Source organism: Dipodomys merriami, unplaced genomic scaffold, assembly GCF_024711535.1.
Source record: "Dipodomys merriami isolate MVZ:Mamm:240054 unplaced genomic scaffold, mDipMer1.0.p SCAF_38, whole genome shotgun sequence".
Classification (NCBI taxonomy): domain Eukaryota; kingdom Metazoa; phylum Chordata; class Mammalia; order Rodentia; family Heteromyidae; genus Dipodomys; species Dipodomys merriami.
Window position 1 is genome coordinate 5,151,489 of NW_027205381.1, and position 16,523 is coordinate 5,168,011.

The window sequence follows — 16,523 nt, forward strand, 5'->3', positions numbered from 1 at the left end:
CTAGCCATTTGTGCCTCCGAATGTCACACACACACACACACACACTCACACACACTCCTAATCACAGAAGCAGGCAGAGGGGTATAACCATGTGAAGATGGGAACAAATGCTGGAATGATAATGCTTTAAGCCGATGCCTTGATTCCAGACTTTAGAGACTTTAGAGCTGTAAGACAGCAAATTTCTGTTGTTAAAGTAACAAACCTGGTTTGTGTTTTCTTATGACAGCCCCCATTGTCCATTGTTGCACATTTAGATTTTTAATTTGAGGCATGTATGTCTGTATGGATAGATACAAAGATATAGATAAATGCTCAAAATCATTTCCACAAGATCTATTCCTAGATTATAAAATTTTCTGGGTAAGAGGATGTACTAGATTCCTAGGCTTCTGGCTTGCACTGAGTCATTCATTTTTTATGAAAGCTACAATACTGAATGGAAGACCATTTCTTACACTTCGTAGTAAGTCAGTAAATTTTGTATTCCCTTTTAATCATTGCTAAGTTCAATTTGCGTAGTCATGCCTAGACAAAAAGAGGAACAAGTTGAGTGGAAATTATAGGGTTAGATACCCAAAAAATTCAGTTTACTTTCAATATTTTTAGGTTAGTCTGTGCTTGGATTCCCTGAAAGTGACCAACTTAAGCAAAAGAAAATATTTGTGAACACACTATCCAAGAACATAATTGGACAAACCAATAACAGTGGAAATAAATATTAGCTTTATTAACACTCAAAGTGCCATTCATTTATATCCATTCCATAGTCCAGAAGGTTACTTAAGTATGCCTTTGCACCACAATCTTTTCAAAAAATGAACATGTAAGAAAAAGCAATTTTCATTTTATTTTATTGCAGGCCTTCATGCATGATAGTCTAAACAAAAGACATGTGCCAACAATATACAAATTTCCATAGAAACAAATCGTTGGTCACTAACAAAATATAAACCTGGTTTCTTTTATATTAGATTTTTTAAAAAGCTATTTACCAAGAAAAAAAAGCAAGTAGATACACAGAAATTATAAAACTCAGGAATTCTATACATCTTTACAAGCACAATTTTGAAGGAACAATACAAACTCAAAATGTGCATGAAATGTGGCACATCTCACATTGTATCTGGATTCTGGTTATTTTCCAATCACATGGGTTCCTTTGAACATACTAAGCACAGTGACATTCAACTGCATCAGTGGACTTTTTTCCGAATACAAGTAATTTTATGTGGTACTGCATATTAAAAACAAACTTTTAAAAAATACAATAACATTGTCAAATTGGAAAACGAATTTCCAATTCTTTTTCTGCCAGTTACTTAAAACATACACTACAGTGTAAAAATTAAAGTTATAACAATATATATTTGGACATTTCTAACCCAATTTTATAGTCAGTTACAGAGAATCATAATATGTCAATGTATTGTTTATAAATCCAGTCTAGCCTTGCTAAGGGATAAGCAAAAAGATAAATCTTCTGGAGTAGGATAAAGAAAATGTTTATAGGTCAGGCCTACAGCAACTGGGCAACTGGAGATATAACAATTTTTGACATCTCTTCAAACCAATTTAGTTTCTGACATTTTTTCATAGCTCTGAGAATTCAAAGGCCATGTTAGTGGACACAGTATATGTTTACTACTGCTTATTTTTTCTCTTATTTTTTTTCATAGAAGTGTCAAAGAGAGTTCAATGCTTTTTCTTGCAAGTATGTTCTAATTGAACTTTAAGTAAAATGTGTATTTAATCTGGAAATACAAATACATCTTGAATGGTTAAAAAAAATTAAAAAAATATTTTGATCAGCCAGCTGAAAATATATTCATATAGTAAATCATCTCTCAGAAAACCTTTATATATACGTAATTATCCTAACTAAATAGTACCCTTATAAAACAAGTTCATAAAAATGTAGAAATGAAATGAAGGTAAGAATTTTTGGGGGATATATACATCTACATACAGACATAAAAAGACATCGTCACACAAACACACATCCCCTGATACAGAGATACAAAGAATACTTTCAACTTAGTAGTGGATTTTAGAATACAGTTTAAAAAAAAAAAAAGAAAGAAAGTAATGTTGAACTCTGAGTTCTCTAACAAAGACAGAACCACAGACAGGTAGGTATACTCTGTAAAAGCAAGAGTCAGTTATGGCAGTGCAGTAACTGATGGACATATCTTGAAAATTCAAACTTAAGAGACACAGACAGTAGTTCAATGCACCCATTCATGAGCTCATACACTCAACAATTATTGGTCAGAGTATAAATCAGTGTACAAATAAAACACTTCTAAAAATGTGCAAAAAGTCAACCTTGATAGGAAACAAAATCTTTGTACATAATTATAAACTGCCCATTTAACTGAGATTAAAAACATTTACTGAGAGAAACCAATAGGTTAAATATAGAGAATTTAATGGCTACATTAAAAAAATGTACATTAAGTCAAAGGGTAAATTTACAAATTGATACTCATAATATGCAACAATTAAGTTTATTTTAAATTTATCCATTTACTTTTATTTACAGTGAATAAAAAGAACCATGTGAAATGTAAGAGATGTCACACATCAAAAGTATTTTTGGTAGTAACTCTTATATAATATTTCAGAATGCAGGGTAGCAAATTTTAAAACGAACAGTGATAGAAAAAAATGTAAACCTTTTACTTAAGATTGTATTAAAACAATTTATTGTGTTTAAATAAGTCCTCTTATCCCTAGATACTGTACTTGTTTAATTGAAAAGGGTATACTGCAAGGGTTTGGCCCACCTTCTTCTGACCCTAGCCATCCCAGCTCAAATGTTTCCACTAAGTCCTTTTCTCTTTATTCTAGGTAGAAGTCTTTGGAAAAATGAGAAAATATAAATCCCTTTTAGAGTCTAAGTATCTAGAAGAGTTTAAGATGTAACTACTCATCTCTTCCCTCCATGTAATGCTAATGCTAAAATTATCACTAGTTACATTTGGTTTTAAAAACGAAGTTCTAAAAAAATATAAATAAGTCAACACAAAAGTGCTTTACAGGATAATCATAAACTTTTCTCAACTGGCATTAGGAGGTTCAGAAATTCTTAACTAAAGACAAATTCTACGCATACATTAAAGAGCAGAAACTTCCTTATGCTCTGAATATCTATGGCACAAAGCAGACATCAGTCCATAACTTTTTTTTCACAGAACTGCTGAAATGCCCCTCAAGTCAAACAAACACAAGCTCATAAATGTTAAGACACTAGGAAGAAAACACGCCACCAATCTGAGGCATCAGACAATACATATCTACATGCATCTATGGTGAAGTGACGCTAACAAGATTGGCACGTGTACACGCTAAAGTTTGTAGTCTATAAAGCTCCTAAATTGTTGGAGTAAATTCTGCATGTCTAAATGCAAACACTGAGCACCTGTCCTCTCCTTGAAGGAAAGACTGGGAGACAAATTCTACTAGTACCTGTTTTGTCATTTGTTATCTATTAGCTCACAAGTGGGCATATGTAACAGGGAACTCATTTTGGCTATGTGTGCAGGGAATATAAAAGCTTTGGTTTAAAGTGATTCTGATAATACAGATTATGATGCAATTAAGACGTCATCAGGCAGAGGGACTGACTGAAAGGAGTCAGTGGTTTAATTCTTTTGATGTTATTAACAAAATACCATATAACTTGACAATTAAAAACATGAAGAATTATATATGTGACTGTATAGAGATTACAGACTATTTATCTTCCTTATTACAAGTATGATTCTTCCCTCACTTTCCTGAAGTCCAACCCTGATCACCCTTACTATCTCTGAGAAAAGACATTTCTGGGCTCTCAAGAGCTCCGTTACCATCTACAGCTCTGAAAGGTGAGAAGAGAAAGATACCTAGCCTCATACTTCCCAAACCTATTAGGGCATCTAGTCCAGACCATGGCAGAAGTCAAAGCAATGCCAAAGACAGCTATGAAGAAAGAGGGCTCCACAGCACACCCTTGCTAGCCAACCAAAGAAGACATACAAGATAATTTCTTTCTGAATACTTAGTAAGCTAAGAAAACTTGTCCAGATATCTGACAGAAATACTATTCCAAAAAGTTTATAAAGAACTACAGTTACTTTCTATTTAGTACATGAAAGCTCATTATTCTACACATAAACACACAAATTGAGCTTTAGTCTATTTTTAACAACCAAGAACTTGGCAATTTATAATAAATACCTTTATTAGATAATCATTTGTACTAGCTAATTATGGAAAACCGACTTAAGAATGATTACTTTCATCCTATTGTCAGTAGGTCATACATTTTTGAGCTGTTCTTACAAGAACAGAGACTGATCTAATTGAACATCCAAACTTTTCTTCCTTTTGTTCTTACACATACCTACCCCAAATACCAACACACACACACACACACACACACACACACACACACACACACACACACACACACACACACACACACACACACACACACACACACACACTTTATAGAAGAGTAAGCTACAGCATTAGCCAAAATGTTAAGGATTAAAATTTTAATAATTCTAAGGATTTGAATTAGCTATCTCTGGATTTCCTGCTTACGGCCCTACATCATTGCCTCATCAGCTGTAAATAATTTACATGACCAATTTAGGGCAAAAATCACCACTTCAGCTGGGCTATTGAAATCCCAACTGAACCACAATATTACAAAGAACTTGGACAATGCCAATAAAAAATCAAGTCATCAATCCAGAAAATAACTTATCTCTTTAGAATGAGAATACCTCTTTCTATGCTTACTTTAGGGATTTATGTCTAGTAGAAACTACAGACTATCACAGACAACTGCTAATGTTTCCCTCCTAACACTTAAAAAAAAAAAAAAGGAGGTAGAAAAGGGTAGGAGGAAGTAAGCAGGCATTAAGGACCAATACATAGTCTAAGGCCAAATGACCTCTTGAAGTCTACTGATTTTGGAAAAATCTTCATTTTGTTGGGTAACTTGAATTAGTAATATAAAATAAAATTAAGGCATACAGAGAAAAAGGCACTACTAAAAATTAACAAACTGCTTTCCATTAACATTTAACCAATCTTAAAATTCAAGTGAATATGAACGTTACAGTTAAACAAATGCCAAGCTTAATGATAAAAACAATATGGTCTATAGAGTTCAGTTTCAATCAAATATATTTCTATATTTTAAACCAAAAGAAAACATTTTCTTCAAAAGAAAAAAAGTAACACTGTGTTATGGATAGATGCTCCCTATCTCTGGGACTTTTTGAGCAGAGGCTGCATTTTATGGTAAGATAGGATCCTGAGAGACAGTCATCTGATCTGTAGTGGGGGGGGGTCCCCTCCAACTTGGGGATACTTCTAATCTCTGTTATTAATGACTTTTCAGTTTATAACAGTCAATGATTACTCCAAACTGCTTTCTTACTTCAAAAAAATCTATAATTCTTTTAAACATCAGTGCTGAACTCTGAGGGTATACTATAAAATAACTCCATTTGCCTGTGTTCCTCCTCCTAAACTGTGACCTCTTAAAGATGTTAATATACCATCTAATGTTGCAAGCTGCAATTACTGTATAAGGAAATGAAAATGATTCACACTTTTAAAAAAGATGAATAAATTTATATAGTTGATTGGCACCAGAGGATTTTAAATTGAGCTACTGGTTCCTAAAACTCAAATGAAATCGTTGGCACAAAACCCTGCCATGGCCAAAGAGTCTGCATCTGGCTTGGGTATCCTGAAGAACTATTCAGATTTGATTTGATTTGATGTTCTTAGTGATTTTACAAATTTTATAATATGCAAAGTATATTATAAACATCTAATAACTCCACCTCTGGAATACCTCAGACCTGCCCTGTGTCAGAATATAGTAGCAGAATGCTACTCTCAAGAAGCACTTTCACCTTTTTTTATGTGGTCTGTATTAGTAATAAGTCTCAAATAAAAACCAATTCAATTTATCTGATATCCAAGTTTCAGTTTCTCTATTATATTTCAGCATTTGCATTAATAGTCAATCTCAAACACATTATGTAAGGGTGCCTTATAAAACTTCCTAAGGCAATAGTTTTAGTCATTTTTTAAGCTAGAGATGTTTGTAAATAAGCAAAAAATGCTGAAAAACTTCAAGACAGTTCACTCTGAAAATTTCAAAGTCAGTGTACCTTTTTTCCCCCCGGTAGTCTCAGTGTACCTTTATATGTATATGTATATATATATACACACACACACACACACATATATAAAGATTTGACCAGGATTTGAAGTCTGTGCTGGATGTTGTCATTCACTGGGTAGCACTCTACCAACTGAGCCACACCTCTAACCTCAAACCTTTAAATATATTTTAAGGAATTACTAACTCATCAAAATTTCTATCTGTCATTGTAATATTTTTAGTCATTTCATTCAACTCACTTTTTTTGCAATGAGACAGATCTTATATTTGGTCCAATCCTAAGTCATGTGCCTGAATCGCTCAAGGCCTAAGTAGGAAGGTATTTCCTGAAAAGCACATAGAAGACTGCTAGTGAATCTTCTCCAGCACCAAAACATCTGCTACTGTCAAAGCAGAATGCATTTGAAAGGCACAAAGTCAGCAGTCTGGCCATTTTCCAGCCTTTGCAAAGAAACATTACAGTATAGAAGAATCAGTTATACATTAAAAAAAAAAAAAAACCAAAATACATTTAAAGTTACTTTCAAAGTTCAAATTTAGTTTTGTCGATACATACCATTATTAGAAAGAAGAAAACAATGGAGTGTAATATTTAATTTCTTCTGATAACAGTTTTTCTAAAGTCTCTTTTTAAAATGTACTTTTGGTCTTTTACTCCCCCTACCACAATTTCAAGTTTTTCTGTTCCAGGAGTTTTATATATATATATATATATATATATATATATATGTATGTACTTTCATTGTAGTTTTTGGTACCTTTATAAGTTGTCTGAAATAAATTCACATCATATTCTATATAATATGCCTGTAAACTATTAGTCTATTTTAAGTCTTTACATAAAGAACATTATTTTCCCATAGCTAACATTTTTCTTATAAAGCAAAGGTATTTTGTAACAGTGTTAGTTTTTTTTTTAGGTGCCATCATTTTCTATCGCATTTAGAAAAAGGAGACTGAAAAAAAGCCAACAATTCTGCTCTGAGTTTCACAGTCTCCCTAGATTTATCTTTGAAGAACATTTGCCTCAGATTCTGTACTGCTGTTTATCCTGACCAAAAATGAGCCAAAGGGAATCAAAACCACATAATACAAAGAAATGAGGGAAAAATCCACTGGTCCAGATACCATGATCTTCCTCAAGTACAAAAGATGTCATCATTAATCAAAGATAAGAAAACTGTAATAAATCGACACATGTGGAGACCATATTTCTAGCTAAGATTAGGCAGCTAGCTTATTTACCAAGGTTAGAGGCACCTAATTCTTTTTTTTTTTTTTTGCAAGCTGCTTCCTTTGATTTTTCAGAGTATAAGTGTTAATTTTGTGCTTTGACTTTCAGAACAGTTAATGGAATTTCAAATATTCTTGCAGGGAAATGACAGGAAGGACCTTGATGAATTAAACCAAGATCTACCTAACTTCAAAGAATTGATAAATAAACATACCTTGTGGCCGAAAATAACACCTCAGTTTTCTTAGGGATCCATGAAAGGAATCATATTGAAATCCTCTGGGAAGATGATTATTTCTAGACCTTTAAAAATGAAGTACTTAGCATTTGCTTTAATATGCTGAAAAATCTTCAATGGCCAAATGACTTATCCTCATCTTTTGTAGCAGCACAATTTCATTAGAGATCATGGGATCTTTCCCAGCTGTCTCTTTCCATTTAATATCCTTGTCCTCAGTGCATACTTTATACTGCAAGTACCCAGCAGTGTATTAACCTTCTTGCTGGTAGTAAACAATTTGCTTTGATAGGCGCTTCTTTTGCCCATAATTATGAACAGACTTTTAAGGAAAGAATATACGCTGATACTGAGTTTTTTAAAGGCTTGATATTCAAACTCATTTTGTTTCTAGAATGGAAGAGCTGATTTCGGTATAATCTATAGTTAGTAAGGAAGTGAATTCTATTTGCTGAGATCTTTCACTCCTAACTTAAAGTAGTAGTATTTCTTCTTATGAACCCTCATTTTATTGTACATATTTCTCTCTGATATTTGCATTTCTGCAAATACCTGCTTTCAATTTATAGCGTGGACTTGCATCTATATCAGGATTTCTCAGTCTAGGCACTTTTTGACATTTGGGGCAGAAGAATTTGGGGATGCTATCCAGCGTAATGGCATCTACTTTAGCAGCATCCTGGCCTCTACCACTAGATGCCAGTAGTATCTTCTCAATTGTGACACACAAAAAATGGCTCCAGGTATTGCCAAATAACAAAGGAAGTAAAATTACCCCAAGCCACTGACACCCTCGGTGCTTTACATATCTGTTTTTCAGACACATTTTAGTATTCTCTGATCCTGAGAACAAAGGTTTTTATCTCAAGACACTGGTTTTAACATAAGGATACTTAAGGCTGAACTTTTAGTTTCTAAAGACCATTACCTACAGGAAATCAGTGACTGGCAATAAGAAGACCATATACATGATTTTTATTATTTCTCAATTCCTTAATTTTGGGACTTCCCCTCAAGAACATAGTTTAATATATACTAAATACTTGGTTCTGTCATTTATCATTTCTATTTACTTGGCAAATGTGGTAACTGTTCATATATTTAATGAAAACAATCTTTTAGTTGGTTATACTCAATGACTTCCCCTATCTGTTTACAAATAAAGTATTATTGTCTTGGTATTTTTTAGCAGAAAGCTAGCCCTCAAAGTCTAAAGATTCCAGTAACATGGATCTATTATAGTGTATTTGCTTATTATACTGGTTGACAAATTAACATACTTCTTAGAGATTCATATCTTCTATCAAGAGTCCTACTGAGCAAAAAGCTTGGTAGACAGAGGTTAGGATCTAAAGAATACAGATGTAAGAAAAAAACCTGTATTCTTTAAGTTGAGTACCTACCCTAACTCAAATTTAGGGTTCAAACCTACAAATGAGGATCTACTTTAAATTATCACTAAAAACTACAAATTGTACATTATTTTCTTATCCTTGTTGACCATGTCTCCTTGTCACCACCAATAGAATAAGTGATGCATGGAAAGACTACCAACTATATACTCCGAATGATTTGTTTATTCTAAAAAGAGTGAATATGTACTAAAGTGCTTTGTCTTTCTGAACCACATCAGTACATTATAAAAATTAAAAGCTTCAAGTTCTTCTAAGGAGAAAAAAGATTAAATATAAAATTTAGATTACTATTATTATTAAACAAATTTAACCAATAATCAAGAGAAATACTTTCCCTCTTGTCTTCCCCCCCCATCTCTCTCTCTTTTTTTTAATGAAAGAAAAGTGCAGTCAGAGAGAAGGTGAACGAACAGGATGGGAACTGGGTACAGGCACAGCAGGCTGGTTGCTAGTGATAATGCACAAACATGTGCCGCAGGAGTTCATCAGCTGATGGTCTCAATTTGGCCTCTACAAAAATCCTTTTGAGGAAGTCTCGAGTATAGTCTGAGACATGAGGTGGCAACTTTGGGTTTGTTGGCTGAGTGGCAATCTTAAAGATGGCAGCCATTGCTTCAAATTCAGCCCAAGGTGGCTTTTCAGTTAGCATTTCTACCACAGTACATGCTACACTCCTAAAAAAGAAACAAATAATACATTACATAAGTGGTAACAATGAGAAAAGAAAGCTAGTTAACCAGAAAAATGAGAAATAAGAATAAAGTCCACATAAATTTATATGACTTGATTTAAGGTTTAAACTTTTGGAACTAGGAATGTGGTTTAGTAGTAGAGTGCTTGCCTAACATGCATGTAACCCTGGGTTTGATTCCTCAGTACTACATAAACAGGAAGCCAGAAATAGTACTGTGGTTCAAATGATAGAGTGTTAGTCTTGAGCAAAAGAAGCTCAGGGACAGTGCCCAGGCCCTTAGTTCAAATCCCAGGACTGGGACCCCCCCCCCCAAAAAAAAAGAAAATTAAAGCTTTTTTAAGTGGTTACCAGTTTTTTAAGGTTGTAATTGCAGAAAACTGTAATTGAAATATGTATAATCAGTAGCTGGGCATGGTGGCATGTAACTAGAATCTCAGTCCTAAGGAGGCTGAAGAAGGAGGTTCTTGAGATTGAGGCTAAACTGTGTGATCCAAGTCAGCTAGAAAAGACAGACTAGGTCTACAAACTAAAATTTAAATTTAAAAAAATCAACAAAGGGCTGGAGGTATATACCTCAGTGGTATACCTAGCATGGCTCTTACCTAGCATGTGTTAGATAACACAGGGTTCCATTCCTAGTGTACCTCCCAAATTCAGTAAAACATACAATTATCATCACAACAAAAATAGACAAAGAAATTACTCATACTTTTAATACAATTTTCTAACCTCATCTTATAAAAAATACAGTATTAGAAACTATTTGCCTTCAGGTACCTAAAATACCTATTAAAATTTCCCCTGGGTAGGAAGTAGGAAACAGTCATTTTATACCTATCTTAGAACTATTAAGCAATTAATCATTAAATAAATTTAAGATACTTGACAGTGAAGATTACTTTTAAGTTTTTAGGACAAGACAGTTTTCTTATGCATAAGACAAAATTCTTCTTGAAAAAGAGAAAATAGATTCAAAGACGAAGTATTTCATTAATTATAAGCTCCAACAAGCCATAATAGAAATGGTTCTTAAATTTGAGGAGATGGGTGGACTTAGGAGAGATGGGGAGAATGAGGGAAAGGATGATAATGATGAAGATGTATTATATTCATAAACCAACATGCTAAATTGAAAGCCCTTTGTAAAACTACTAAAAGATAATAAAAAGAATATAATAAGAATAAAGAACAATGTGAAAAGAAAATGCTGATATTTACAATTTGTACTTTTTACTTCCAAAGTATAAAAAATAATTTAAAATCTGGCTTGGTAATTTCAAACGTACTAGGAAAGCAGATAAATTTTCAGGCAAACTCATCCAAACCTACCAGATATCAGCTTTTCTGCCATAGCCTTCTCCACTGATGACTTCAGGGCTCATCCAGTATGGAGTGCCTGTGACAGACTTCATTCCTGTGCCTGAGAGACAGATGGTCTGAAGTCGTTTGCTGGCCCCAAAATCTCCTAGTTTGACATTACCTGTTGAATCTCGCAGGATATTTGCGCCTAAAAATAAGAAATAGCCCCATTTCATTAATGTCACTGCCATTCTGAAATATATAAAAGAGTATAAAAGAACCATGGCAGAGGATTGCTTAGCATCTTTGTCCCCCAAGTTAGGTTGCTCTTCCTCCTCCAGCAAGCCCTGGCAGGCAGCAAATTACATAGTGGGTGATCCTTACAGACCTGCTATGTGAACACTGTGTTCAGCTGCAAGCTGAACACCTAAAGGTTAAGGTTTGCTTAGTGAGAAGGAGTGGGAGTGGGAGAACAGGTAGGGGTGGCACAGACAAAGATGAAAGAACTCAGTGAAGCCCCAAGAAAACCTCAGCAGGCTCATGGCCCCTGTGTTTCTTGGTCATAAAGCAAGAAGCACAAAGCTGAAGATAATTTCCCTCAGAAGCCAGCTTCTCCTCAGGAACTGAGGGGGACTTTCAGAATCAAAACTTACAGTATTTCTCCCTGATGGGAATCTGCTTTGTTCTTATAATTTAATGTTGCTGCTATAGCTTGGCCCACTGACTACTCACCACCCCACCTTCCCAAAATTCTCCAGCCCATAATCTAAAAGTGGAAATCCACTTTCCCATTCCCTAGGTGGGAAGCAGGCCACATTTGGTAGAGCAGGGGACTTGCTCAAACAATAGGCTCCTGGGACCAGGCCTATATCATAAACTCTTGAAACTCTTTGAACCCTCCAGCTACTTAACTATGACCCTACCTCCACCCATGACACTACTTAAAGTTCTTCCACCCCTTTCCCCATTTTGCTTCCTGTCCTCTGACTCTCTTCAGATCACTCTGGTGTCCCTTTTCAACCTTCATTAAAGTTGATCTGGTCTGTTGAGGTTGGTATCTTTGTCTGCCTTCATTTTTCTCACCTTTTGAATCCATCCTTTCCCCTAATACTCCTGCTATAGAACCTACACCTTATCTTTTGTGTGTGTGTTTGTGTGTGTGTGTGTGTGTGTGTGTGCGTGCACGTGCACATGTGCACCAGTCCTGGGGCTTGAACTCAGAGCCTGGCACTGTCCCTGAGCTTCCTTTGCTCAAGGATAGCACTCTACCACTTGAGCCACACCACTTGAATGGTACTGAGAAGTAGAACCCAGGGCTCCTCATGCAGGCCAAGCAAGCACTCTACCACCTAAGCCACAGTCCCAGTCCCTAAATTTTTCTTAACATTCTGTTTTGCCTATATTTATCCCCTATGTTTTTGCATAATTTTACCCCTCAATTTCAATTTTAAATGCTTTTCCTTTCATAAACTTTTAGATAGTTTTATACTTATAAAATTATTGTGAAGCTATGACAGAGTTCCTACCCATACACTTACATATCCCCTATTATCATCTAGTATCATCAGTACCATCATAGGTAAGACACATTCTTAAGAATAAACTAATATTGATACCCTATTAATAACCAAAATCCACATCTTTTGTTCAGAGTTACTAAGTTTTCCCTAAGTTACCAGGATCCCATACTACATTTAGTTATTATGTTTCCTTAAGTTTCTCTTAGGTGTGACTGTTTCCCAGACTTTTCTTCTTTTGGATGACCTCGCCATTTGGGGGAGTACTGATATAAGGTCTCATAAACCATATAGCCAGGTGGGCCTCAACTTGTGATATCTTGCCTCAGTCTATCGAGAGCTTTTATTGTAAGCATGCACCACCATGTTCCCTCTTCACATTTTCACAGTACTGAGGATTGAATCCAGGGCCTTTCACATATGATGCAAGCACATTACAACTCTAGCTATGCTCCTACTATTGACCCTTTCTTTTTTTTTTTTTTTTTTGTTATGGTAGTGGGCCTGAACTCTGGGCCTGGGTGCTGTCCTTCAGCTCTTCAGCTCAAGGCTAGTGCTCTACCACCTGAGCCACAGCGCCCCTTCCGGCTTTTTTCTTTTTGCTTATGTGGTGCTGGGGAATCGAACCCAGGGCCTCAAGCATGCAAGGCAAGCGCTCTACCACTGAGCCACCTTCCCAGCCCTATTGACCCTTTCTTTAGGGTGTATGTTTTTTAATCATCTATTTAGGAGGATGAGGAGTGGAGAAAATCTATATTATATTGGACAGAATGCAGACTCTCCATCACTATCATAAGCTTCTGGTCAGTTTCTGGTCAGCTTTATCACTGATGGTTCTCCAAAGCCTCTCTCTAGTCTAGGATTATTCTCTGCATATTTTAAGCCTAATGAGCCCCAGTACCATTAATCTTCTCTACAACATTGCTACTTGACTGCTTAAATTACCCTGGGCCAGGCACAATGGTTCATGACTGCAATCTCAGGAGGCAGAAATTGAGAGAATTATGATTCAAGCAAGCCAGGCAAAAAACTAGTGAGACTTCATCTTAAAAAAAAAAAAAAAAAAAGAACTGACTATGGTGGTATACAGCTGTCATCCCAGCTATGCAAGAGGCACAGAAGGAGGATCATGGTCTAGGCTGACCTGCAAAAACAAACAAGAGAGACCCTATCTTAAAAAAAATTAGCAGCAAAAAGAGCTAAGAGGAAGGCTTATGTGGCAAAGTGCCTGTGTAGCAAGCCTAAAGCTCTAAGTTTAAGCCCAAAGGAAAGAAAGATAAATGGAAAGAAATATAAATTAAATGAATAAACTCCGTCATAAAATAAAAGCAACCATCTCTGAAATATTTAACCTGCCCCATTAAAGCCTCATGTCTCTTGACTCTCCTTAGATCATTCTGGTGTCCCTCTTTGACCTTCATTAAAGTTGATCAGGTCTGTTAAGGTTGTCTGCCTTCATTCTTCTTGCCTTTTGAATCTGTTTTTGTTCCTTTTATTGAGATGTGGTCTCTAGATTTAACTTTAATCTCTTGGGCTCAAGCTAGCCTCCTGACCTTCCCACCTGGGACTACAATGATCTACAAGGCAGTTTTTTTTTGTTGTTTTTTGGGGTTTTTTTGGGTCCGGTAGTGGGGCCTGAACTTTGGGCCTGGGCGCTGTCCCTCAGCTCTTCAGCTCAAGGCTAGCGCCCTACCACTTGAGCCCCAGCGTCACTTCCGGGTTTTTGCTATTTGCTTATGTGGTGCTGAGGAATCGAACCCACGGCCTCATGCATGCAAGGCAAGCGCTCTACCAATGAGCCACCTTCCCAGCCCTATAAGACAGGTTTTACTGGGTTTTTACTTCATACATTTACTCACGTAACTTGTCCCTGAAAAACAGCTGAAGTTTATTAAATTAAAAAGTAACGTCAGAGCCAGACACCCGGTGGCTCACACTTGTAATCCTAGCTACTCGGGAGGCTGAGATCTGAGGACCGTTCAAAGCTAGCCCAGTCAGCAAAGTCCATGAGACTCTTATCTCCAATAAACCACTCAGAAACTCAGAAGTGGTAGAGTGCTAGCCTTGAGCTGAAGAGCTGAGTGACAGTGCCCAGGTCCAGACTTCAAGCCCCATGACACACACACACACACACACACACACACACACACACACACACACACACACACACACACACACACACACACACACACACACACACACACACACACACACACACACACACACACACACACACACACACACACACACGTAACTTTAACCACATCAGAATACACAAAAATTAAGTCTGAGGTTCTCTCTCTTTCTCTCTTTTTTTTTTTTTTTGTCGGCCGTGGAGCTTGACAGTGCCCAGGTCCAGACTTCAAGCCCCATGACACACACACACACACACACACACACACACACACACACACACACACACGTACACACACACGTAACTTTAACCACATCAGAATACACAAAAATTAAGTCTGAGGTTTTCTCTCTCTCTCTCTCTCTCTTTTTTTTTTTTTTTGTCGGCCGTGGAGCTTGAATTCTGGGCCTGGGCGCTGTCCCTTCGGCTCAAAGCAAGCACTCTACCTCTTGAGCCACAGAACTACTTTCAGTTTTCTAGTGGTTTATTGGAGATAAGAGTATCACAGAGTTTCCTGCCCGGGTTGGCTTTGAACCATGATCCTCAGATCTCAGCCTCCTGAGTAACTAGGATTATAGGCGTGAGCCCCAAGTTTAGGGTTCTTTGCATTCTCTCTCTCTTTCCTAGATAACAAAATCCACTCAAAAGTAGCAAGCTTTTGAGTGCTTCTAGGTATCAGTTACTGCTTTAAGCATGTTTCATGCATTAGTTCACTTAGACCTTATAACAACCCTCTAACAGGGATACTATTACCATTCTCATTTAAGAATAAGCTAGCTGGGCACAGGTGGCTCACACCTGTAATCCTAGCTACTCAGCAGGCTGAGGTCTGAGGATTATGGTTCAAAGCCAGCCCAGACAAGAAAGTCCACAAAACTCTTATCTCTAATAAATGATCAAAATAGCCAGAAGTAGAGGTATGGCTCAAGTAGTAGAGCTATAGCCTTGAGCACAAAAGTTTAGCAATAGAGCCCTAAAAGTCCCAGGACCAGAAAATAAGGAATTGAGAGAGTAATTTAGTACAATAGTTGAGCACTTGCCGAGCATGTCCAAGGGTCCTAGGTCCCATCCGAAGGAAGGAAGGAAGGAAGGAAGGAAGGAAGGAAGGAAGGAAGGAAGGAAGGAAGGAAGGAGGAAGGAAGGAAGGAAAGAAGGAAGGGAGGGAGGGAGGGAGGGAGGCAGGGAGGGAGGGAGGGAAGGAGGGAGGGAGAGAAAGCAAGCAAGCAAAAAAGGGAGGCAAGAGCAAAAGAAGGATGAGGAAGGGAATAATGAGAAAGGGGGAGAGGAGGGAAGGAGAGAGGGGAAGGAGAAGCAAGAAGGGGAAAGAGGAAGGGCAAAGGAGAAAGGAAAAAAACTAAAAAAAGTAAAAAGTACTTGTTTACTCACCTTTGATATCTCTATGGACAATCATATTACTGTGCAAATAATAAACACCCTCTAGAATCTGACGGGTATATTTTCTAGTCACATTCTCAGTAAGAGCGCCATATGCCTTTAATTGGTCCTTAATTGAACCCTAGGATAAAAGAAAACAGTAACAAATGTGATTTAAAACCAAATCTATTAAATTTTTATTTTAAGAGAGTCCAAGTTTGTAACTACAGTTGGAAAGCAGGAATTTTTCATAAAAGACATTAATATTCCTTTATTTTTCAATCACTGATAACAGTAATACAAATGTATAAAGTTATTCTTCATTTAGATCACTTGTATAGAGAAAATTTCTTCAAGTTTATTAAGTCATAGGCTTCAATATTTTTGGAGCATTTAACACATATTCCAATTTGTTTTAC

General features: G+C 36.5%; 1 protein-coding gene across 3 annotated transcripts in view; it reads right to left on the reverse strand.

The window, feature by feature from the left end:
- Positions 1 to 703: 703 nt before the first annotated feature.
- Map3k2 (mitogen-activated protein kinase kinase kinase 2) overlaps positions 704 to 16,523 on the reverse strand; it is a 72,633-nt gene continuing 56,813 nt past the window's right edge. For all 3 annotated transcript variants that reach the window (XM_069989450.1, XM_069989451.1, XM_069989452.1), the window contains 3 exons: positions 16,117 to 16,246; positions 11,110 to 11,287; positions 704 to 9,760 (listed from right to left, as the gene is read on the reverse strand). In XM_069989450.1, the coding sequence (XP_069845551.1) occupies positions 9,535 to 9,760; positions 11,110 to 11,287; positions 16,117 to 16,246 (534 nt within the window). In that variant the 3' untranslated portion in view covers positions 704 to 9,534. The remainder of the gene's footprint in view (positions 9,761 to 11,109; positions 11,288 to 16,116; positions 16,247 to 16,523) is intronic.